This window comes from Solanum lycopersicum, chromosome 11, assembly GCF_036512215.1.
Source record: "Solanum lycopersicum chromosome 11, SLM_r2.1".
In the NCBI taxonomy this organism is placed as follows: Eukaryota; Viridiplantae; Streptophyta; class Magnoliopsida; order Solanales; family Solanaceae; genus Solanum; species Solanum lycopersicum.
Window position 1 is genome coordinate 55,475,118 of NC_090810.1, and position 26,891 is coordinate 55,502,008.

Sequence of the window (26,891 nt, forward strand, 5' to 3'; positions counted from 1 at the left end):
ATACTAAACTGGGACAGAAATTTTGAGGATGGCCTCAAAATTTCGTCATGGGACTTCCCCACAAGTCCGGAATGCCTCTGAAATTCATTCGACAAGCGTCGGACTCAAAGAAGCTCGTTAAGCCTGACATGACATGACTTGGCATTGACTTTTTCGAGATACTATTTCTTAAAAAATTTCTTGCTTCTCTTAAAAATTTCCCTTTTATATTTCATCTGTTTTGGCATAAGATATTTTCTTATCTATCAAGAGTCGGGAAATCGGGAAATCAACCGAGGACGTCAAGACAAGGAGCAAACAATCGAAGGGATCGACACAGATCAGTATGTTTAAAACTGACAATTTTTCTGTGGATGCAGGTTTATAGCTTCACTTCGAAATCGGCCGAATTCTTCCGACTGATGAATACGGAGAAGGAGAAAACTATCTCCAAAGCCGGTGATTTTATTGAAAGCAAGAAGCATTTCATATCTTTATGCCAAGATGCTTGTGAATGTGTTTGTTTATTTCAAGCCATTCCCCAATACATGAAATTTACAAAGTGCCTGGCCAGATTCAAAGGTGGATCAAAAAGGAATCTTAGCGAAGATTTCACGATTTCTATAGAAGACGCTATTTGCATCGCGTTATCAAAGCAAGATGATTATTGTCGATCAAGACAATGCATTACCTCAGAAGAGACAGCTATGCAGTTATTATTTTTATCATTATCGATCAAGTCGATATATTATTTGGAGGTTGTCTTGCCGTTACTATTCACGGGGGCAATATAAATAATTATGCATGACGAGAAGATTTCATGCCTCGTCGAAATTTATACATCGCGAGAAGAATTTATGCCTCGCTGGAATTCATGCATCGCGGAATCATGCATCGCGGAAATCATGCATCGCGAGTCAATAATCATGCATGACGAGAAGATCTCATGCCTCGTCGAAATTTATACATCGCGAGAAGAATTTATGCCTCGCTGGAATTCATGCATCGCGGAATCATGCATCGCGAGTCAATAATCATGCAGGACGAGAAGATTTCATGCCTCGTCAAAATTTATACATCGCGAGAAGAATTTATGCCTCGCGGAATCATGCATCGCGGAAATCATGCATCGCGAGTCAATAATCATGCATGACGAGAAGATTTCATGCCTCGTCGAAATCTATACATCGCGAGAAGAATTTATGCCTCGCTGGAATTCATGCATCGCGGAATCATGCATCGCGGAAATCATGCATCGCGAGTTAATAATCATGCATGACGAGAAGATTTCATGCCTCGTCAAAATTTATACATCGCGAGAAGAATTTATGCCTCGCTGGAATTCATGCATCGCGGAATCATGCATCGCGGAATCATGCATCGCGGAAATCATGCATCGCGAGTTAATAATCATGCATGACGAGAAGATTTCATGCCTCGTCAAAATTTATGCACGACGAGAAGAATTCGTGCCTCGTCAAAATTTGCACATCGCAAGAAGATTTTATTCTTCGCTGAAAGTTATGCATCGCGAGAAGATTCATATCTCGCAGGAATTTACGTATCGCGGGAAGATATTCATGACCCGCAAGAAGACGTACTTGGATAAAGAAAGAGCAATACTTATCCATTGGCCTCGACTGCATTATGTTATTTCTTATAAAAATAAACATCATGGAGAGCATCGAAGATGACAACAAAAGAAACATCAATATCGCATCAGCATTTATTTATTTATTTCGACATCAAGTATGGAATACATTGAAGATGATGTTGCAAAACACAAGGCATAAGCTTTATATGCTGGACGTCAGACCGATCGAGTCGACGTCGAACATGGAGGAGAACAATGAAGTGTCGACATGGTAAAAGACACTGTCTCCCATCCTAATTGCATTTTTTAAGCTGACGAGTTTTATCTCAGTCTTTGTCGAGAGCATCCAAAAGGATGAATTCTCCAAAAACCACAGGTGCGGACAACATCAAAAGGGATGCAGCACAACGTGGAACTTTTCTTAGCAGCGAACTGGGACACAGTTCAAAGAGGAGTGTCAAACTCTTAGGACGCGAGCAGAGGAGCGACTTCCACCACAATCGAACCACCCTCTCGAGGCTTACGGGTTTTTCTCTAGTTCTGTCAGTTTCTGTCTAGCTTCCGAAAGTTTTGTTTTATCAGAAGCAAGTTTCCAATCTGAGTGACAATACGCCAAAAGATTTGGGAATTATGTCCGTGTAAGTTCTTACCTATGGATGTGAAGAGCTCCACAGTCATGGCTAAGAGGTTACAAGCCTCTTTTTCATACTTGTTTAATGTGTCACTCGTCCAAAACCGAAGGTTAGCTAGCATAATAGTTTTCCTTTTCCAACGATCGAGTCGAACTACACACAGCCTGATTCCGAAGGTTTAAGGGTATGTAGGCGGATTCAATGTTGAAAACTCGGCTGTATTCCAACATTCGCTCTCGAATTCTATTCTCGAGCATTTCGACACCTTCATAATTCGGTGTCGAGGTGGCTTTTGATTCTTTGAAATCGTGCGGTAAATCAAGCTTATCGAACTACAAGTGGCCTGAATTCTCATATAGCCTGAGATATGTAGGAGACCCGTTTGCAAGGGTTCGGCCATAATTCCTAAACTCTTTGTCAAATCCTCCTTCCTAAAGGCGAGTGGAGTTGGTCGAAATTGGTTCGGTCAACTTCATTTTCCTCGAGTTGCTTGCATCCACCCAAGTAAAATGAGGGACAGTTGTTGACACCCAATTTTGACCCGCGTCGGTATGAGTTAGTTAGTTTTATAAACCTTGCGAAAATAAAATATATGTACATATATACATATATGTATATGTATATATGTATATCTTAAACCCACTCCACCATCAGCCCACTCTTATTCCCAAACCCAATTCCTTTAATCCCAACATCCCCAGGCCCACTTCGTCCACTCTCCCCAGGCCCAATTACCTCCCAACCCAACACACATTTTTAAAACAAGCCCAACAAATTAATCCCAACACCCAATTCTTTTATTCTCCAGCCCAACCCAATTCACCATAACCCATCCTACCCGACCCAGAACCCATCCTACCCGACCCGACCCATTTCCCTTTCCCTTCTTCTTCCCCCAGAACCCCACAACAGAAACAGGAACCCAGCGAAAATTCCCTCTCTCCCGCGTCTCACGCCCACGCTCGCTCTCTCCTCTCCTTCCCTCTCTCCCGCGTCTCCCCCACGCTCGCTCTCTCCTCTCCTTCCCCTCTCGACAGTAACCCAGAAACACAGACGCGACGTACGCCAACAACCCCCCAGTCGCGTTTCTCTCTCCCACGTTCTTCTCCCTTCCACCTTCCTTTTCGCGTGAGCAAGACGCAACGACAGAGACCCATACCCTGTCAAGCAGGTCTGCGAAACGTCGCAGTCATCCTCGCCGGCACGCGATGGCCATGTGAGGTTTGACTCAAAGTGAATTTGAATTTTTTGAATTCAAGAAGGGGCTAATTCTTATCCTCTATAAATGCCCCTTTTCTTCATCAGAAAAGGAGGTTAGGGATTTTCATCGAAAAAATTCGAAAAAAAAAAAACAGAACTTGGGTTGGATATTTTTGGAAATTTGGTCGAAAGTTTAAGTTGAATCGTTGGTTGAAACTCTGTTAACATTTTATTAGCATAAGAACAGTCCAGTTCTTCAGCTTTCCTTACGCACTTCGGAAGAGTTGATCGATCCATCGGCTTCCTTCCCTCGCTTGGGTGGTCGAGTTGTCATTCGTGGCAGAAGCAGTTCGCACCTGCTCGTATCGTCTCAATTCGCTGCTCGTCGACAGGTAATCCCCTACTTCGCATAACTTTCTTGTTTCTTTCATTTCGAAATGGCTTCTTCTGACGATTCGTGTGGTGATGACGGTTATGAAATTTGAATACGGATGTATGTTGCAGCTGGCTCGCTAACTCTCTTATCGAGTCTGTTCGTTCGAATGCTATTGAACTGTTTGTGCGTTTTTGTGTGTTTAGAGTGTAGTCTTCTCTTGTTTTGCCTATCTCGTTCTAAGTTTGTTCGTGTTGTTTATCTCGCTGAAGTTGTAGCTGAAGCCTCTCTTCATTTGAACCATCTCTAAGTTTTGTTGAAGTACACGGTTCAAGAGAACATGGATGTTGCTTAGCTTGTCTACATTTTATATATATATATATATATATATATATATATATATATATATATATATATATATATATATATATATATATATATTTGAATTGCTATGCTTCTCATATAGTCTGCCTATAGTCAGCAGGAATGAATGTGTGTGTTTTGCATTTGACGTTAAGCCATTGTTCTTGTGTTTAAACCGGTTATGAACCAACGTCAGTTATCCAAAATTTTCGGGAAATTTGTAGTTTAAGAGGCTGTTTTTCCTCTTGCAAGGTCACTTGTGGTTGACTGCATTAATACGAAGTCTTGTAGCGAGTTAAAGGAATTGTTTTCTTGCCTAGTTTGATAAACAGTTGGATTGTGCGTGATTAAAGTTCGTATGTGTGTTGTGTATCTGTTTCCTTGCAATTTTTTAGCAGCTCACTTCCTTCATACTTAATGGCTGTATTTCTGCATATTTGAGTTTGAAGTATTACTTTTGAAATTTTGGAAGCTATAGGCTGTCGCTTTCATACATTCCAGCACGAATAGCCGAAGTTTGTAGGATTTTGTTTGAAATATATCTCGCTTCGTCTCCGATTTGCTTTTCTAAGTTGGGTTTGATTGATGTAAATCGTATGGATTATCATGATTATTTTGTTTATGGGTGACATTAATGTTATGATGTGATATTGAATTCTACCCTCCTAATTTCCTTCTTTTGTCTTGTTTTTTATCGCATGTGAAACTCCTCTCGAGTCCTTATGGATTCTACTCCAACTCGTTGCATTCTCTCGTGGAGCCGTAAAGGCTCAAAACATATTCTTCGAGTCGTAGACCCCCTCAAAACTGGCGTACAGGTTGAACAAAAGAAGATAGCTGCTGGAAATTAATTTACAGGTTGGAAAACCAGCAGCTTCAGTGCTGGAAAGCAAGTTTTGCAGATTTGAGAAGCTGTATACCAGCTGTATACATCCGTTATACACTGATATACAGTTTGAAATGTGCACAGGAGGCCTAATCCAAAATCTGGGTTGATGGAAGTGAAAATATGCTTCTGGAAAGGGACTTTAAACTTTCAAAAATCGAAAATCAGTCTGATATACATTCTGTATACACTGATATACAGACACGATATAATATAAATATGTGTAAAAAATGTGATTGGCAGGGGAACGTAGAGGGACGCCTATTCTAATTAAAATTCGGAATTAGGCAAACAATGCGGACGTAGGGTGCAGCCCGTATACATTAGTATACATTATCGGGCGACGATATACACTTGTTAAGTAAGTTTTAAAAATTGTACAGGTACAAATACGCAGGGCAATACAGGGAAGAGTAGCGAAAAATATATATTCAAATAGGTGCGGGGCTTGAGAGGTCCAAATGGGTCAAATATATGCTGTATACAGCATGTATACACTTGTGTATATTTTGTGATTCTTTTTCAGGATTGGGCCAGGGCCCTTCAGCCCCCCCCCCCCCTTTATTAACAGGCCCAAAGGCCATTTTTTTTCTGCAGGTTTTAAAGAAGGCCCAAGTATAAGTAAATTGATTAGGACAGGTGGGCCAAAGCCCAATTGAATGAATTTGGGCAATCAAGCCCAAGTTCAAATATTTCTTTCTCTATTATTTATTTGTTTGAATTATTTAATATCTTGGTAGAATTTTAAAAAATCTCCTAAAGGGGTAGCCATTTTTCATTATTTAAATTTTATTATTTTTGTTTTTACTTACTTTTATCACAATTTAGTTTTCCTTAAATTAATTCCCTCAAAATATCTCCCTTTAGAAATAAATAATAATAATAAAAAATAAAATAATAAATATAAAGTAAATTTTCTTTTTTACTTAAAAAGTCATTTAGTCAAATCGCCGGTCAACCGCAAGTTAGCGGACATCCCGAGGGCCTAATACCTTCTCGGGATGTACATTGAACTTCGAACCTTTGTTTTTCAATTGATTTTAATCTGTTTTAAATCTTTTGAAATTTTTCTTGATTTTATCAAAATCAAGTGGCGACTCCGTAATTCGAAAAGTCGATTTTTCTTAAATAATAAGATTAATTGATTTTTCGAAACCTAGTCAATATATTTTTTCATTTTTAAACCAAAAAATAGTTAATAGTAATTTTTAAATAAAACAGTATATATGAATGTAAATTTCTTATTTTATATATTTTCAAGAGTCCGAAGTCTAAAAGGTATAAAATATTAACAAAAATTTTAAAACGGTATATAAATTTTTATTTTAATCAAAATGACTAAATTCCTGGTAGAGCAGCAATTTTGCTCGCCGGAAAAAGCAAAATCACTGCAATAACAGCGATTTGCTAAATTTAACTATTTAAAAAAAAAATTAAAGCATGGCAACGATTTCCAATATAATTTTTTTTAATAAATTGCTGCCTAGGCAACGATTTACCTTAAATTTTTTTAAAAAAAAAATTAAAAGCAAATCGCTGCGTAGGCAGCGATTTGTGTCCAAATATATTTTTTTTAAAAATTAAATCGCCGCCTTTTAATACAAAAAAAATTATTTTTTTCAATAAATCGCTGCTACTGCAGCAATTATATATTTTTTATTTTTTTAAAAAATTTAATCAAATCGCTGCCAATGCAACGATTTGTACCTTTTTTCAAAAAAAATTAATTAATCGCTGCTCTTGCAGCGATTTCCTGAAATTTTTTTATTTTTCTAAATTTTTTTTTAATTAAATCACTGCACTCGAAGCGATTTTCATAAATTTTTTTAAAAAAATTGCTCAAAAAAATAATCCTACGTGTTTTTGTCTAGTAAAATTTGTGTAATTTTTTTTCCGATTTTGTCCAAATTATTTTAATCTACTTTAATTTTTGTAATGGTAGTAAATCCTGCCTACTTTGATTTTTTTAATGGTAGTAAATCGTTGTCTTTGTAGCGATTTTACTTAAATTATTATAATTTTTTAAATATTAAATAGCTGTTACTATAGCGATTTTAGTTTTTTTTAAATACTTTTAAATATCACTTTTCACGTAGTGATTTCATAAACAACAATGTACCATGTATTCATACATATATTCATGATCATTACTTCGAATTGAAGTGTGCCATTATGGGAGAGTCTAGTCAAAATTGAAATTTTTTTTCATCGGATTCAACTGATAGGTAAACAAAGTAATGTTTTCTTACTTCTTAAAATTATTTTTCTTATATGTAATATATTTATATTATTATTTTTATAGGTATGATCAAATTCAAAATGCAGTGAATTATTGTACAAAAATTATAAATAATAATGTAATGGGTGATGAACGAGTTGGTGAGTTGCACAATGATGAATCTTTCGAGCATAAATTAACAGACAGTGATGATATGTATGATGAAGATGATGATGATGTGGATAATGCACCTAATGCATCCATTAAAGATCAAAGTATTAATATTATTCTACAGTGATTCCATACTTTGATCACACTGAAGAAAATGCAGAAGATTTTATCTACACGAGACATGACGGTTCCATTCGAACAACACTTTGAAATTCAAACAATTCTAAACATATCCAGTCAGGTTCGATTATTGAAAATTAATATTTTATAGTTGTTTGTTTATTTATTTATTTTATGTTGATTAATTTAATTTGTATATGAAACTAGGTATGTTATTTATGAATAAGATGCAAATGAAATCTGCAGTAAGAGCATACAGTCTTGCTATTAAAACACAATTTCTTTGTGATCAATTCAAGAGTAAAAGTTGGAGAGTTATTTGCAAGCGTCATGAGTTAGGGTGTGCTCGGATGATTCGGTTTAGAGAGATTTCAAGCGGTATATGGAAGACGGGAAAAATGGTTGAACCGCATACTTGTCTTACATATAATTATAAGGAGGATCATTTCAATTTGAATGATAACATGATTTCCACTTCACTAATACCATATATTATGCAAAATTCAGACATAAATATTAAGATGATTTGTGAAATTATCAAAGGAAAGCATCACTATACTCCTAGTCATAGAAAAGCACAAATAGGTCGAAGAAAAGCATTTCGAATGGTTTATAGTGATTTTGAGAGTTCATTTAAGGTATTACCTCGATACATGACTGCACTACAATTATTCAATCCAGGCACTATTATCGAGTGGGAGTATCATTCTACAACAATGCAAGGTGAGCAAATTTTTAAATTTTTTTGGGCTTTTAAACAGAGTATTGATGGTTTCAAGAGGTGTAGGCCGGTGATTTCTATCGACGGCACACATCTTTATGGTTTGTATGATATCAAACTGTTAATTGCGGTTGGGATCGATGCGAATGAAAATATTTTTTCACTTGCATATGCTTTAGTTGCACGTGAGAGTTTTGAGTCTTGGTCATGGTTTCTCAAGTTATTATGGACACATGTTGTTTGTGAACGACAAGGATTTGGTCTCATTTCTGACCGTCATCAAGAAATCTTGCAATGTGTTCAATTTTATGATTGGTTGAGTCCACCCAATACATACCATAGATTTTGTGTTCGACACTTAAAAGTAAATTCTGATAAAAAAAATTGTAAATAGTGAACTCGAAAAACTAATGTGGTTGGCTGCTACTGAGCATCAGAAGAAAAAGTTTGTGCAACGTATGCAACAAATCAAAACATTGTCTCGTGCAACATATGAATGGTTAAATGATTTTCCTTTGAAAAAATGGACAATGTATAAGGATGGTAGTCGTATATGGAATGCCATGACGACAAATGTGTCTGAGTCATATAACGATTTATTTAAAAAAGCTCGGGGGCTTCCTGTGACTGTCATGGTTCGAATGACGTTCAAAGCTCTTATTGATAGTTTTGTCGAAAGAAACAATCTTGCAATTGCATTACTTAAAAGTAATATGCCATGACCTCTTGCGACAGATAAAAAATTTAATGATTATTATCAAAGAGCTCAGGCCACACTGATATGATGACTTACAACATTGGTGATAGAGTTTTTGAAATTTTTATTTTTGCTCATGATGGTAAAGATGGAAATGTCCACACGGTTACTGCAAAAGGTAAGAAATGTTCTTGTGGAAAATGGAGAAATTATCATATGCCTTGCTCGCATGCCATCAAATATTATGGACTTCGCGAAATCGAGCCAAAATCTTATGTAAGTAAATTCTACAGTACAAAATATTACAAACGAACATATACTGAGATATTTAACCCAGTGGGTGATGAAATGTATTGGCCATCAACTTCTTTTAATTTAATTGCAAATACTGAATATTTGCGGACAAATGACGCAAGCAAGAAGCCGACTTAAGAATGATATGGATATAGCTCCGGCTCGCATGTCTAGAAAATGTAGTGTTTGTAAGGAGACAGGTCACACAAAGGCACAATGTCCTACTCGATTTTAAATATATTTGTCTATGTTTTGTTTTAAGGTTAATGTATTTTTATTTGCTTGTTATTAATATTATGATATATCTTTTATATTTATTTGTTGACATGAATTTCATTTGTCTCGTTGCATTATAATATTGTAAGTAATATATTTTTATAATATAATTATATAATTGATTTGACCTTACATAAAAAAGTAATGATTTTATGTATGACATTAAAAATAAAGGAAATCCTGCAAGTAAAAGAATCTCATTTCGTAAGAATCTCACTGTTTTTTTTTAAACTTGCACGAAATAACAAAATTCAACACATTTCAAAATACGAATTTTCAGCCTTTTAAAATAAAGGTGCATAAAAATTATTCTTCTGAATTCGAATCTTCTTCTTCTTTATTTTCATCTTCATTTTCAGAATCTTCCTCATTTTGATAGTGACTGCCTGTTCCACATCTAGTTGATTTGTGTAGCCTACATGTCCTCCGGGGTGGATTTTGTCTATTAAAAACTAAATCTTGTGAAGCTCCATAATTAAATCTTTAATCATCGGACACAACTACCTATAGTACAATACAATATAATATAATTAAATAAATATGCAAAAAAAAATTATAAAAAGTTAAAAAAATTCTATGAAAATTATTATACTTAAATTAGAAAAATTCAATCTTCCACCAAATGGGGAATTATATATAGGAAATTCACGCATATCATGTTAAATACCATATTGAGATCCACTAAATTGCCCAAAACCATATATCGAAACCTGTAGAGTTACAAAACCAGCTGAATGCTAACTAAAAAAATTAACATTATGTTAGAGGGCCCTATAGAAAAATCAAATGTAGGATAATAAGGGCCCATTTGGATGGGCTTAATAAAAGCAGCTTTAAAAAAAGTACTTTTAAAAGTGCTGAAACTTATTTTTAAAATAAGCAGTTATGCGTTTGGATAAAAGTGCTGAAATTGTTATGTCAAACGTGAAAAGGGAAAAATGGAAGAAAGAAATGTTAGGGTTATATGGGTAATTTGGAGATTGTACAAAAATATTAAGCACAAAAAGATAAAAATGTGGTCAACTTAAAACAGCTTATAAGCTAAAAAAAAAAGCACCCCTACCCCAGCTTTTAACTTTTGGCTTAAAATAAGTTTTTTTTTAACTTAAAATAAGCTGTTTTGAGTATTGCCAAACAGCTAAATAAGTCAAAAACCAGCTTTTAAGTCAGTTTGACCAGCTTTTAAGCTGAGCCAAACAGGCTTTAAGGCTCGAAAGTTGTCACATTAGTGTTAGAGGGTCCTGCAGAAAAATCAATTGTTTCAAGCGCTCCTTCTACCTCGACGTGCACCCTCTCGATATGTAGTTTGTCGTGATTGGCGAGATACTTGTACTTGTGGTGGTTCATCGTGTTGAGTGGGAGGATTGTAATCAGGATCAAAGTTCAATCGTGTTCGCTAAAAGGCCGCATTCATTGACTCCATTGAAATACAAGCGACTTCCTCTGCATATTGTCTCATTTCATTAGATTGATTTTCATCATTTTCAATCATACGAGCTCGACGATACTGCATTTCATGACCCCTAGCCTATAATGAATAAAAAACTATTAATAACAAAAAAAAATTGATAAAGATTGACATAATAATTTAAAATTTGCATAATATACATACTAATGCCTCATGTCTTCCTGCCATGTGTTGATAACCTTTTGGTACAACATGTTGTGTATTTCCAATGAACATGCGGGTATGCCTCATGTACCAACGAAAGTAATTCATTTGATCACTCACAAATGGAGGTCGAAATATACGATTTTGACGTTGTTCCCATAAATATTGTGTGTAGTTAAATGCATCTATATCTTCTTATTTTATTTTGGATCGTTTATCACGCTTAAAATGATATTCAAAAAATTGGGTACACGGTCCAGAAATATGTTGTAAATTACCAAACTGTCTCACAACACGATCAACCATGTGCCACTGACGATAAATTCCATAAATAAGTGGCACATGTGCCATCCAGACATGTTGACCCGACTGACACCACTCAGGCAATCAATAACTATAAAAAAATAACTAAGTAAGATAATTATAAAAAAACATTGGTAGAAAAATAAAAAAAATATACGTAAAAATGAACAATCTTACAAAAATAATTTTTTTGTACCATTATGTCATATAATATATTAATTTTAAGGACCTACCAAGAATCTATGTATATGTCATTTTACTCACATAATTTTCTTGGATGGTGAAACATAAGTGCCTCATTTAAAGATTTACAAAACATATTTTTATTTAAAATAAAATAAAAATATGAATAGTTTAAAATACTAATAATAATATTAAATACATGTTCATCAGTTAGATTATCTAGTACATCCCTAAACACACCGATTACAGTTCGTGCCTCATTTTGATGATTTTTACGTCGCGTCCATTTACGTGCAAGTGCAGTTGAAGCCTCGAGTTGATTGGTCCTTAGAGGCTTTGACAATGGTTGCAGGGAAATAATTCTTTCTCATGCCCAAATATACAATAAATAAAATTCACCATTACTTAGAATACACTTAAATTTAAAAGTGCATATTACTAGTATATAAAAAATATTTAATTATAAAATATGTATACCTGCACTAAAGAGAGAAATCCACAGACTTCATTTGATTTTTTCGTTGATGCACGACATAAGCAATTATACAAATATGATAATGCAGCTGCTCCCCATGCTTGTGTTGACATTTAATCTAAATTTCTCATGTCAATCAAAATGTCCAAATTGATCTTATTAATTAGATTTATCCGAAATAATTGATCCACCACATAATCATTACAAATATAATCTAAAGCTTTGTTGCACTTCATGCTCAGTTGAGTGATCAGTAATACCATCCAAACCTTCAATATACTCAATCAATTTATATGTTAACAATCTACTAACACCAAAAAAACAACTAGTATCAGGTAACCATCTTGTTAATTCAAATATCATTTTCTTGTCTACATGTAATCCCTAAAGCATCAGCTCAATTTAAAATTATAGGACTACCATCTATTACCATTCCGAATAAAATTTCAACATCTTGTAAAGTTATGGTAGCCTCGCCAGTTCGCATGTGAAAAGTATGTGTTTCTGGACGCCACTTTTCAATTAAAGCAGAAATTAATTCGGAGTCATACGACACACATCCTACATCAAGAATTTCTTTAAATCTACAATTTTGAAAATACTTACGAATGTGAGAATGTAATGGATGATATTTTATATGTTGTCAAAATTCAATATCATTGTGACACATATATAAGCAAGACTTCTCTTCTTTTAACCTCCAATTCCAAATTTCTTCGAAACGATGATGAACTTGAATTTTCAACGCATCATACTCTACTGGACCAGGACGTACATACACATTTGACGGATGCATATCTATACACAAAAAATATAAATAAATATTAACATTAATATAAGTATCAAAAGATAGAATATATCCACAATATCATATAAAATTATAAAATTTATTAAATAAATTAAAAATAAGATAAATTCAAACTCACCTTATATAGGAAATACTTTTAAAAACTTTAGAAAACGATTTTAATAACTTTGAAAAATTGAAATACTGCAATAAAATTTGAATGCACAATTCATCAATTTATAACAATATAAAAGTGTAACATGTGACTTTACACTGTTTGCATGTGAATTAAAAGTCAATCAATTTATATCAAAACAAAAATGCACTATTCAATGAATTTATAACAAAATAAAAATGCACTATTTGTATGTGAATACACACTATTTTTTATTAATTCATGTGAATTTTTTTTTGTAAAAATTCAAATTTTTTTTGTAAGAATTTGACATGTCAACTTTTTTTTAAAAAAAAATTGACATGTGACCAACTTAAAAAATTAAAAAATTGGAGAAATTTGAAAAAATAAAGTTTTGCACAAATTTACTACACAAAAATAGAGCAATTTAAAAAAAAATTAATAATAAAACAAAAAGTTTCTTATAAATGCATGAGAATTGACATTATTTATTATTTCTTATAAATGCATGTGAAAAATTATTTTTTGTAAATGTTTGAATTTTTTTTGAAATAATTTTACATGTCAACTTTTTGTAAAGTTGACATCTGATTAATTTCAAAAACAAAAAAAAATTAAAGAAAATCGAAAAAAATTTTGCACAAATTTTACTACACAAAAATACGGATGATTTTTTTTTAGCAATTTAAAAAATAAATAAATAAAAAATAAAAAATTATGAAAATCGCTGCCTGTGCAGCGATTTAATTAAATTTTTTTTAAAATAAAAAAAAATATTTTTTCTAAAAAATGGTACAAATCATTAAATTTTGCAAAATCGCTGCAATAGCAACGATTTATTAAAAAATTTTAAAAACTTTTTTTGATTAAAATCTCTGCCTTGGCAGCGATTTAATTTAAAAAAAAATAAAAAAAAAATTTTGGACACAAATCGCTTTTAATATTTTTTTGACACATTCTCTTTATCTAGTCATATTTGTAAATACACTTATAATAGAATAGGAAAAAAGAGAGTTTGCTCTTGATCTCTGTATGCTTTGTCTTATTTTTTGTTTCTTATTTTACTTTTCGTTTAATTTTAAAATACGTTATCAACACAAATTTTATAAATTATTAAAGATATCAACGACACAAATAGCCGAATGATGAGTTTACATATAGCAAAGGAGGACAATTAGCAGTAGTGTTCCTCATGGAGGTAATATATATGTAACTTTTAGAGTAATTTTAATTTCAAATACCTACCTTAGAAAATAAAGATCTGATTTAATTTAATCCCTTGATTAGTCTACTACAATTCAAATGTGATAAATAAATTTGTTTCACTACCAATATATGCATTGACCCCCACGTTAATTTGACCCCTTGAAATTGAAACAAAGGTTTTACAGTTGAATTTATTATTCTTGTATGCAGGTCACTGTTGACGAAATTGCATAATTCATTGATCCGACCTAACTTCACGCAAAGTAACCATCTCTACTAGACTAATTAGGACATCTATGTAATAAGCTCATTTTGATAACTTTACTGTAATTACTAGTCCGTCTACGGAGTATGTTTTTTACATAACTATTCTGTAATTCCTTAGCATTATAAATATAATATTATTCTTGTAACCTATATAATTGAGTAATAAATTTACATAGGCTTGGGGTGAGACTCATTGCACGTTGGCATAATATGTCATTGATTAAGGGTAAGATAGTAAATTTAAGTGTCATCGCATCAAGAGGATAATACATCAAGTTAAAATTTTGGCCTAATATTTTTAGTTCGATTCCTATCATATTATGGCCTAAAATGCTTTTATAATGATAAGATATTGATTCAAGTCATAATGCACTATATTGATGATAGGGAAAAGGGTCAAATATGCCCCTAAACTATTTGAAAAGGTTTAGATATATCCTCCGTTTAAAGTTTGGTCCATTTGTACCCTCGCCGTCCAACTTTTGGTCTACATATGCCCTTTTGGGCTTTAGTTGACCAACTCGGAATATTCAACTCATTTTACTTTTATTTAAATGTCAAATGGATTTTCCACGTCATTTTTATGTATTATCACTTGACATTTATATTCAAGGGAAAAGGGTCAAATATGCCCCTAAACTATTCGAAAGGTCTAGATATACCCGGGTGTTAGTTGGTCAACTCAAAATATCCAACTCAATTTACTTTTCTTTAAATGCCAAATGAGATTTCACATCATTTATATATATTATCACTTGACATTTACATTAAAAGGGAAAGGGGTCACTTATGCCCTAACTATCCGACCCAATTTTAAAACACATATACGACCGTCTTTTAAATGGTTCAATTATGCCCCTAATCCGACTCATATATGTGTAAATTCTTTTGTTATTTACATCATCATCGCCTGCTGCAGCTTGCAGTTGTGTCTGTAACGTTGTTGCGGTGAATTTCTCTGCTCTAGCCCTTGTCTGCCAGGTTTGCGCCTCCAGCTTTGCGTTGCGCCAAAACGCTTTTCAAACCTCGACTTCCTTTTCCTTTAGTTGTCGTGCCATTGATTCCTCGGCGGTTCCAATCAGAGCACGATAGTGTTCGCCAGTTAAATGATTCAGTTATGCCCTAATCCGACCCATATAGGGTATTTAAAAAAAAAGGGTCAGGTTGTATAGATTATTTAAAAGACGGGTCGTATATGTGTTTAAAAATTAGGTCGGATAGTTAGGGGCAAAAAAGACCCCTTTCTCTTTTATTATAAATGTCAAGTAATAATATATAAAAATGATGTGAAAAATTCATTTGGCATTTAAAGAAAAGTGAAATGAGTTGGATATCTCGAATTTGACCAACTAACACCCATAAGGGCATATGTAGACCAAAAGTTTGGACGCGAGGGTATAAATTGACCAAACTTTAAACGTGGGTATATCTAGACCTTTTGAATAGTTTAGGGGGATATTTGACCCTTTTCCCTTGAATATAAATGTCAAGTGATAATACATAAAAACAACGTGGAAAATCCATTTGGCATTTAAATAAAAATAAAATGAGTTGGATATTCCGAGTTGGCCAACTAACGCCCAAAAGGGCATATATAGACCAAAAGTTGGACGGCGAGGGTATAAATGGACCAAACTTTAAACGGAGGGTATATCTAAACCTTTTCAAATAGTTTAGGGGCATATTTGACTCTTCTCCTTGATGATATGATGATGACTAAGGCACAAGATTTGTCTATGTAACACCGCGCAAGTCGAAAAATATACAAATATGATTACGATGATGGAAATTACATGCAAAAGTAATTTAGAAGTTTACTGAAATAAATGCAACACCTCACAACTCTACTTTTAAAAATATGAATCATTCGCCGTAAGTATATGAGCTTAAATAGGGCGATGTCCTACTTGATCGTGTTTTTCAAAGTACTTTACCAAGTGTATCAAGGGTATTTAACGTGATCTAGGGTCATAATAGATCTCGAACACCAAGTCAAGTTCAAAACATTTCTATTGGCTAATTTCTTGCATGAGTTCATATTAAGGTGAACTTCAATCAATCACATCTCTCAATATAAAAAGTGTTAGAGGCCTGTGACCTAATAAGTTAAATATCTATGAGTCTTTTTTCCAAATCCACAAATTTTACATAAATAGGAGTTTGGAGTAAAAAGTTATGATCGTTTTAATGGAAAATGTGTGGGTTGAAAAATTCAGTGAGGACACCTGCCCAATTGGTGACTCGTTGAATTACCTCACCAAAATGTCTTGAAAATCTAGTCTCTCAATGTTTTGGTGATCTAAAGCCTTATTGGGTGACCCGCTGAATATTTCAGCAAGGGTACTTCCAGATCGCCCGATTTGATCGACAAGATTCATTTAAGATTGTTTTCTTTAATTTTTATGGTATTCTTACATTTTCATAAGGATATTCTTGACCTTCTATCCTCAATTAAATTTCTTAAGTCTATCTCATAGCCAATAACTTCCCCGTTCATGACCAACCCTTAGGGAAATCAAATTCACACGTTTTAAGTTCTCCCAAAGAAGAAGCTAAGAATAATCAACTTCAATCCTCCGTTCAAAGTTTCAAGTTAATCTCATCTTCTCAAGTATGTAAAGCTATTCTAAATGATTGACTTAGTTCGTCCTTACGTCCTACATCTAAATTCAGTCAATCAAATGTTCTATTCTCAATTTCATAGAATTATTGATATGAGTTATGTTTTTGTTTCGAATTCTTAATTTTTATTTACGAGATTGCAATATTTTACGCATTTGACATTTTTGGGTTGTTGTTCATGCTTGTATTTCTACATGAATTCAATTTATTGAGTTTTGCTCAAAAGTCTTTGGAATTAGTATTTTCTTACATTGATTTTGAAAATTAGAATGAGTCCAGGAAAAGTTTAAACTACTATCTTGAGAAATATTTATGCAAATAAATGAGAGAGTATATTACATACACCATTAAAGTGTGTTTCTCAAATTAATTTTTTTTTTAAATTTTGTCATTTACTATTCGATATTCATATTAAAATCTAACTAAATTCAAATTCGCGTTAAAATTTTTAACACGAGATCCGTTGCGCTCCCTAACAAATAATATTAAATCAAAATTACCAAACTATTAATAAAATATAAACATTATAAAGTTTGCATATTTGAAAGACACCTTCCACCCTTTTTCCCTTTATAATGTCATCAATTGTAATCCCCAATTTTTGTTGTTGGGTGAGTTGGTTGGTTATGGTGAGTTACTTGGGACATCCTATATAATAGTTCTTGTATGTGGATCCGCCTTGGCTTCGTCCCTTCTCTTCGAAGCTCCATTTCCTTTTGGAATCAAGAATAATCCTAGGGAATCAATCTGATAAATTTTCTGTAATTTCATCCCTTTCCACACATATATACTGAAATCTAGTCGGTAGAGTGTATAATTATCTCTCCGTTTCTCTATTTTTTTACCATTTTCTTGACCCCTTTTCAACCCTAACTTCACCATATGGCTACAGTTGTCGAGTTTGAATCTCCACAACTCTTCAACGACATGCAAGATCTATTCATTGAACCCCAGGTAAATCGGGTTTTTTTCTTCTTTCATTAGCTATTTGTCGTTCAAGATCCAATTTTTTCTTGAAATAGTTATGTGGGTTTTGAGGATTGTGAAGTAATAGCTGACCCAAGATTCATTTTTTCCCTTGAAATGATTATGGATGTTTTGATCTGTTATTGTTTTTGTTATTGTGGATAAGGGTCTTTTTCGTCTGCTATTTTAGTGTTAGATTCTTGGAAGTTTAGTTGTTTATCTGAATTAAGATTTGTGTGATGGTGAGTGTTGGAATGAAATGGATATAGAGGATGCAACTGTGAGAAAGTAAAATACGGTATCCTGGATTAGTTTGGTATTGACATGTAGTTGAGTGAAGATTTGTGTGATGGGGGAGGTTTTTGGTGACAATTGATACTTGTTGTTATTTGTACATGTTCACAGAAAGTTTTGATTGACGCACAAACTAGTTACAGTAAAGTAGACGTTTCTATGGATAAACTTTGCTAATAGACGTTCTATATGGCCATGCTTATCTGACTTTTATCTTTTATTTTGTGAAGTTACAATAACTTGGAATTTGTTATTTCTATATTTTTCCTGCATGGATGGTGTTTAGTCGAGATATTGGGATTGGGTACATTGGATATGGATTGATATGGGTTTTCATTTCAGAACAAAATGAAGAGCACAACTGAGGAAACATCCCGAGTTGGGTGCGAGAATAACCATCATGGGATTTGTGCTGTTTGTTTAAATAAGATAGTGCTCCAAGAAACTGCCCTTGTAAAAGGTTGCGAGCATGCCTACTGGTTTGTCTAAAGAACGATTCTCTTTTCTCTATTTTTTGCCATTTTATCAGCACAGACTTGATTCGTTTCTGTTCAGTTTCCTGTTTTAGATGACCTGATATCTTTCAATTTGTTTTTTTACGTAAATATCCAATAAGATGATATTGTAACAATTTTCGTCACATTGATCATCATATGTTAATAAATGGAGCTTAATGAATAGGATTGGAGAATCACATATGTTTGCATATTTAAGCAACTATTTTTAATTGAGAGATAGTGAAAGAGGAGGAGAAGGGCGTTTATATACTCTGCAGGGTGAAAGAAAAAATCTTGGAAGTCCATCAAAAACAAGGAAGGAAAAGTATTAATAAAATAGGCACACATTAGGTAAAGATGTTAAACATACTTCCATGAACTCTTGTATGAAGATTATTGTACTGGTTGATTTTGAGAACTCCGAGAGTCGTCCAAATTTTGGGTACCGTAGAGGTATAAAGTTTTAGGAGATTATTCGTAAGATGAGAAGGTAGAGAGCTATCGGGACAGATAAGATCTCAGTGGAATTTTGGAAGAGTGCAAGCAAGGCTGGTATTGACCAGCTGATTGGGTGGTTTAATATTATTTTTAGGACGACAAAAAATGCTCGAGGAATGGATGTAGAGTACAATGTTTCTGGTTTACAAGAATATGATTGATATCTAAAATTGCAATAGCTATAGGGGTATCAAGTTGTTGTGTCACAATATGAAAGTTTGGGAGATGATGGTGGAGACGAGGGTGACGAGGTGTGTCTATTATCGAGAACCAATTCAATTTCATGGTGTGATGATCAACTACATAAGCCATTCATCTCATAAGGAGATTGGTGGAGTAGTACAGGTTGATGAAGAGAGATTGTACATTTGATCTTCATTGATCTAGAAAAACCATAAGACAGTCCCTAGATGGTTTTTTGAGGATGTTTGAAGGTTAGAGATGTACCTATAACATACATTGAGGCGACAAAGGATATGTACAATGGAGCCAAGAACGGGGAAACCACAGTAGGGGAGACTCAAAACACTTCTCATATGTGATGGGGTCGCACCTAGGATATAAAAGTTATCACATTTTTATTTTACCTTAGTGATGGATGAATTGATGCAACATATCTAAGGAGGGGTGTTATGGTGAATCTATAACATACATTAAGGCGACAAAGGATATGTATGATGGAGCTAAGACCTCGGAAACCATAAAGGGGGAGACTCGAAACACTTCTCGTATATGATGGGGTAGCACCAAGGATGAAAAATTTATCCAATTTTTATTTTACCTTAGTGATGGATGAATTGATGCGACATATCTAAGGGTAGGTGTTATGGTGTATATTATTTGTAGATGACGTAATATTGATTGATGAGACACAAGATGGATTTAACGATAGGCTAGAGTTTTTGAGGCAAACCTTGGTGTCTAGGTTGAGGTTAAGCTGGACTAAGACAGAGTGACATGACTCAAGACGTATATGTGGAAGTGAAGATCAATACATAAGTCTTCTCCATGGAGATTAGAATGTTTCACCAAGACTTAAAAGGTAAGTTTTATGGAGTGGTCTTAGTGGTGGACAAGATGAGGAAAGAGAGATTGAGATGGTTCGGGTATGTAAAGAGGAGATGCTCAGATGTCCTAGTGAGGAGGTGTGAGAGGTTGACCATAGTGTGTCTGAGAAAGGTGGAAGTAGAGGTAGGCCAAAGAATTATTGAGGATGTGATTAGACATAAGTTCATAACATCACATACCTGCAGCTAACAGATGATACATGACTCTAGATAGAAGGATATGGAGTTTGATAATTAAGATAGAAGGGGTTAGTTGGTAGTCAAGCATTCTCTAGTTTTCCTTATCAATATTTTTTATTATTATTACTTCCGTGGTATTTTATTCTTCGTTATTATCAAATGTTCTCTTTGCTTTGATTACGACGTACTATTTGTTATTGCTATAGTTCTTTTTTCCATTATTTTCATCATGATTTTTTCACTAATGTATTTACTTTTCATACCTGCTTTAAAATGTTTTACTTGAGTTGAGGGTCTATTGGAACAACTTCTCTACCTTCATGGTAGGGGTAAGGTCCGCATCCACACCACCTTCTCCAAACCCCACTTGTGGGATTACCTTGGGTACATTGTTTGTTGTTATGACTGTCATACTTCATTTATGTTCAGTTTTTACTAGACTTTATTATGATGAAACTGTTTTCTACAGGTGTACTGATATTCTAAGTTTGAAAGTTTGCATTCTGCAGAACTTTCAAGGGTGTATTTATCTTCTTTTCTTTGTAATTACGGAAAATGTTGTTATGATTATATTATTCTCCTTGCTTTGTGTGCAGCGTGACTTGTATCCTTCGCTGGGCTACCTATAAAGAGGAACCAACATGTCCTCAGTGTAAGCATCCATTTGAGTTTCTGTACGTCCATCGCTCACTTGATGGAAGGTAACTGACTAATTTTGAGTTAACTTTCCTTTATTTAAATATTTGTGAAACCTCATGATGCTAATGAACTCGGTTAGAACTGTTATCTGATTAACACTGTTATATTTTAATGGTGAATGATATTATAAAACCATGAGCACAATGGTGGAAAGATGCGTTCATTGATGAGATTGAGAATAGCAGAACGTTTTTTTTATAAGTTTGTGACTTGCTACAATTTTCTTAAATTTGATGTCTATTTGGATGGTTTCTATGTTTATCAAGCTTGCAGGTTAGTACCTTGTCATTGTCACATTTGCTGGATTGACATATTGATTTCAAATTCTCCAATTATGTTTCGTACCATCCAGTTACCTTGATAACTTCACCTTTAATTTTTAAATAATTTTCTATTGTGTCTGTGCCTCAATTATCCATCTGGGGCCTGCAATCTCCAACTAGACACTCGATAAATCTGTGCATCAAGGTTTAGGTCGATGAGAAGTATTCATATAGCTTAGTATCTTTAGTGGTCAAACCTTGGTTCCGAACGTGTCAGTCCAACCCCTCTACGACTAGGCCAGCTCCTTGGGGGGGAGCTAACCTTTAAAATTGTGTGGTATATGAGTTGCCTTGTGCTAACATTTAATATTCAGCTCCATTACCTATGAACCATTCCTCCATTCCGCACACCAGTTTTAGCGCAATTCTCATTCTCCTGAAAATATATATTTTTTTAAAAAATGTCATTTTACTGTTCCAAAAAAAAAAAGACAAATACTGTGCTGTGCCCACACATTGATCAACTTTTAGCAAAAAAAAAAAAAAAAAAAACTGAACTATTATATTAAACTGACGATCCAGTGCTAAAAAATAAATGGAAATTATTATGAATGAGGGAGGTTTACCGGTGAGCAGGAGAAACACGAAGGCCTAAAATATAGGCGAGTTTGGTGAAGATAGGAAGCGGCTTAGCTGAATCAGAGCTGTTTTTGACACCACTCCTCGAGAGTTTCGTCCCACACGTAACGGTCTTGATGCAACCCCTTATCATCCCTACAATTGATTTTTCTTCGTTTTGTCCATTGTGCACCACTATTTCTGCAACCTGATCATCAACAATTAACTGTTATATATATATATATATACACGCAAATGAAGTTTTATATATATAAAAAAAAATGGTTAGTTTACCAGCATGAGATAAGCAGGAGAATTGCGAACTCTGCAAATTGGGTCACCCAAAAGATCGGTGTAAAGAGAGAGTTTACCACCGGGGCCAACTTCGCATCTTCTCTCTACTTCTTCCACTTCTTTGCTATCATTTTTCGCATCAAATTCTCTCACAACAATCGACACAACCAAATCACCATTCTCCACCATTTTTTTTGTTCTACTCCTTTCGCTCTATCAAAACTAAAAATGTTTTAGAATGAATTTGTAAGATGCAAAAGAGTGGCTTATATAGCTGTAATAGTAGCGAGGATAACGTGTAGGGGGAGGTTAAGAAGACAAGCGGCAGAAGAAAAAGAAAATTGAAGAAAAACACAAACGATGATGATAGTAGAAAGACAAAGAGCAAGCGGCAAAAGAAAAAAAAAAGAAAAAAAAGGGACGTTAAAAAGCTATTCTACTTTCTTTGGGTGTATTGTTCATGATTATGCACAAATAGAGAGATTTGCTAAATTAGATGCACTCACCACTCTCTCCTTTTATACTGATTTCCGGGGCTGTCTTTTCTTTTTACAAGCACCCACCTTTAGCGCTAAAACTGGTGTGCGCTAAAAATATATGCAAGGACTAAGGAGGGAGATGTGAAGCCTTGTGAAGCATAGCAAGAGTTTAATGTAGAGAGGTTTAGATAACTACTTGCTTTCATTATTCATGGAAAGCCTCTAAGCTATATGATTTATAACAACCAGTGAATCTGTCCTTGTTTTCTTTCGACTTATCCCTGCAGGTTGCAGATATGATCAACAAACACATACAATCTATTCTCTGATCTTAAAGTTGATACTTTCTTCTGGATTTCCTTCTCCAGTGGCCTCTTTAATACAAAGTTCGCTTATCAGTTATTCCATATTATTCAAACTCCCAAATTTTACCAGAACCCATCTTCCCATAGATGAATCGGGAAGGCAAATTGCCTGAACAACACAGCTACTTCATGTCATTTTTCATGGAAAGTTCCCATTATACGGTAGAGCACGTTAATTCTAAGTATCTTTCTGTCATTGGTTTACCAAGCTGAAGAGGTGTGCATCCAGTTACTATCAGATGTCTATCCTCTTCTAGTGTCTCATGAATCTCTACTGTTTCAGAATGGTACTTAAAATAATCTTGTCTATGTTCCTTGCAAATATACCTGAAAACATTGGGATCTAAATGGGGAGCAACTGTAGTAATTTCAAATCCTCCTACTTAAGAAGAATACTGTGGTGTTGTCATGATATTAACTACTTTATAATTTGCAGTTTGCTATTCAAAGTATGAATGCTGTGTTAGGTGGTTGTATGGAGGACCAAAAGTTTTGCTCGACCTCTTTTTCCTTTCACATATTGACATGACTAATACATTGTTAGTTCCATTTTTGAGAAGGGCGCTGTTTCTATGTTTGCCATCTATGCTTATTTTTTGGATTTTGAATTCTATTTCTAGCTGGTGACTTCTATTCTCTTGAGTACTAATTATTTGTCCATTTTAACAGCCTTCAGGACTACATGTTTGAGGAGAGTGTTTGCCTTCTCCTCAGGGCATCATGGTTTAAACCTTTGATTGTGGAGGAAAAGACGGAGATTGATGATGACATGGATGACATGTACATGTATGATGATGCAGATGATGATTTTACAGAAGATTATTTCATTAGCAGTTCTTCAAGACTCCGTATAGGCAATAGACGATGGGGAGACAATGGATATGTCAGTGCAGGAAGGCAAGAAGCGAGGCCTGTTTATCGACCAAACCCTCAGGAATCGGGTGCTGGTTCTTCCCGCGTGCCCAATAAGGAGACTGCTGCTTCTAAAGAACTTGTTGGGCGGCGTGCCAAGAGGGCACTGAAGCGTGAAGCTGCTGATAAGGCGGCTGCCGAGAAGCACCAGCAGCGTTTGGTGAGGATGGGTCGAAAGTGAGTTCTGCTCCTGAACGACGACCCTAAAGATCTTGACTTCAGGACTCGCGCCCCTTGTACATATTTCACTTCTTTTATGTGTAAAATAATCGACACAGTAAAGATGCTGGATTTACTGGTAAATGGTATGCACCATGTTCATACCCTCTTGTCAATTCCAGATACATATAATCATTGACAAATGGAAAAGGAAGCTCCTTTTTTCCCCAATAAATGTACATTGTTAGGTGAACTTCATATTTATCTTTTAGATCCTTAAGATTAGTAATATATTCCAACTCCCATCTCTGCTTCATATGTTAAACTAGCTATGGATGGAGGATTCAAGAAGACCTGTAAATTTGTCTAGTTGAATAATACAATATTGGTAGTAGTCTAACTTTACCAGCTTTATGCAGATTCTTGTTGTAATTTTTTCTTATATTTTTGTTGGCGTTGGTCTCTACACAAATAATAATTCTTCTATAGCATTTTAAGCTTCATATGTGGAAGGCATCCAATTGTCAATGCAGCCTTACCTCAAAAGTGGATGCCAAAAGTCTGTTGGCCTTAGCACCTTTACTTGACCAATCAATAGTCTATTGAATTGAAAATGAACAAAATTTCCTTCAACAATTTTCAATCTTCATGAATAATTCACTTTTACATACATAACTCAGTTGCAAGAAAAACTTGAATCAAAATCATATATGGAATTTTGGCTAATGAGAGCAATTCTCTTATGGGAATAACTACTATAAAGTTACTTTTAGTGCTAAAAGCAGATATTGAATACCATGATGAGACATAGTTCAAAAGAAGGCTCTGCTACCATAAAATACTCTTGAATTTTCTTTCCTGTTGTTGTTCATATCTGATGATGAGCTTCCATGATCTTTCTGATCAGCTTTATCCAAGTCCATTGGTAGTTTCATCTTTGCTAACGACTCGGTAAACTGCTGCATACTTCTCATGTACATATCCACTATCTGCTGTTGCATACCTGATTGTTCTGCATCAATCTTGATGATATTCCCCAATGGAGCTGAGAAAAGCACATGGGGTTCTTTCAATTCTTCATTTTCTTTCTTAATTGAGTCCTTTTTGATATCATTGCTGTGTTTATCTGGGGAGGAATCTGCTGAGTTCCTCTCATCACTTAGAGAACTTGAGGAGCTAAGGAACCAAGAAGTTTGTTTAGGAGAAATATCATCTTCTGATGGATTCATTGCATCCATTTCATAGTCATCTTGTGGCTGTTGTTGTTGATCATCATCATGATGACTGTGGAATGCAGCAAGTTGGAGAAATGAACCTCCCAAGTCAAAATATTGAGACACCATTTCTTGATTCTCTTTAACTAAACTGATCTCAGGGAACTCTATTCTTGAATACTCAACTGGATCAAGAATAGCTTGACATGTATTTCTGTCTAGTAACACAACTTCTGAACTTATAGAAGAAGAAGATGACGGTGAACACGAAGGATTGTTTTTTGATACTGAAATGAGGTTGTTGGTATTCAAGAAAAGGGACAGTTTAACTATACCAGCAGGGGAATGAAACAAATCAGTTGAAGAAAGGCTAAAATCTTGAGTGGTTTTTCCTTTGCCAACAACTGAAGAAATAGGAACTAAAGCAAATCCCAAGAGTTGATCTTCCATCAAGGCTTTGGCTCTACTAAGCATCCAAATTTCACATTTGAGGATGGAATCAACTTGGGAAACTTTCATTGCTAAATCTTCATTGAAATCTGGATTTTTGCCACCACCATTTATGATCCTTGTTGATATAGCTTCATCAGGATTGTACGTAAGTGAAAATTTGGCGTACACATCTTGATTGTTATAGATGCAGATATTGTGAATGTTCCTAGCATGGTGGACATGAATTTCAAGAACTCCTGAGAATTCAGATTCTGAATCTGTACTTAAATCAGGGTTGTATAGAAAACCTGTTGATGTTTGCTTGAACGAATCCATCGGAGGAAAAAAATCAAGATTCTACTTCTTCAAATCAAGAAAGAATAGATTGTTAGGTTGCTGCTATAAGAATACATATTTCATGTTGCTTTATCTGCTTCTTTGGGAGGCAAAAATAAGCTCAAAAATATGGTGTGTTATTAGTACATATAACACATTACTTAGAGTCCAAACATAGCATTGGAGGTTTGGAACTTTTATCTTTGTTCTAGGACAAGGCTAAGAGTCACTTAGAGTTGAACTAATAAAAGTTCATAAACAAATGGAGGATGTGGAATGAAGTGATAAGTAGGTAAATATAGCATGGGAATGGCTCATAAAGTAAGAGTTTATACATTGACAAACAAAAACAATTTTATACTATCAGGTCACTCAAAAAATAACTAAAAGTTAAAAAAAAATAGTATTAGAAACCTAAAAAAACTTTTAAAAAAATATAGGATTATTGACCTAGAAAAAGAAGACAAATCACTTGCTATGACATATTAAAATGTATCAGTGTC

At 34.3% G+C, this 26,891-nt stretch overlaps 2 protein-coding genes and 1 long non-coding RNA gene across 3 annotated transcripts; 1 reads left to right on the plus strand and 2 right to left on the minus strand.

Moving 5' to 3' along the window:
* Positions 1-9,816: 9,816 nt before the first annotated feature.
* LOC138339543 (uncharacterized) lies at positions 9,817-13,095 on the minus strand. Its single transcript, XR_011212371.1, has 3 exons — positions 13,024-13,095; positions 11,137-12,895; positions 9,817-11,052 (listed from the first exon to the last, which is right to left on the minus strand). It is a non-coding gene; the product is annotated as an uncharacterized lncRNA (long non-coding RNA).
* A 3,889-nt stretch (positions 13,096-16,984) lies between these two features.
* LOC101260106 (uncharacterized) lies at positions 16,985-24,641 on the plus strand. The gene is made up of 4 exons (XM_004250842.5): positions 16,985-18,069; positions 18,718-18,854; positions 21,214-21,318; positions 24,005-24,641. Exons 1-4 carry the CDS (start codon positions 17,998-18,000, stop codon positions 24,426-24,428), a joined length of 738 nt encoding a protein of 245 aa, XP_004250890.1. The 5' UTR covers positions 16,985-17,997; the 3' UTR covers positions 24,429-24,641.
* Positions 24,642-25,029: 388 nt separating this feature from the next.
* LOC101260399 (uncharacterized) lies at positions 25,030-26,798 on the minus strand. The gene has a single exon (XM_026028391.2). It carries the CDS (start codon positions 26,386-26,388, stop codon positions 25,219-25,221), a length of 1,170 nt encoding a protein of 389 aa, XP_025884176.2. The 5' UTR covers positions 26,389-26,798; the 3' UTR covers positions 25,030-25,218.
* Between the last annotated feature and the right edge of the window lie 93 nt (positions 26,799-26,891).

What these genes read in the sequence shown, in the direction of transcription:
- LOC101260106 (XM_004250842.5), top strand. Translation starts at nt 17,998, where the DNA reads ATGGCTACAGTTGTCGAGTTTGAATCTCCACAACTCTTCAACGACATG. An exon ending in ATCTATTCATTGAACCCCAG is followed by an intron (nt 18,070 to 18,717) that starts GTAAATCGGGTT and finishes TTTTCATTTCAG; the next exon opens with AACAAAATGAAGAGCACAAC. An exon ending in GGTTGCGAGCATGCCTACTG is followed by an intron (nt 18,855 to 21,213) that starts GTTTGTCTAAAG and finishes CTTTGTGTGCAG; the next exon opens with CGTGACTTGTATCCTTCGCT.
- LOC101260399 (XM_026028391.2), bottom strand. Translation starts at nt 26,388, where the DNA reads ATGGATTCGTTCAAGCAAACATCAACAGGTTTTCTATACAACCCTGAT.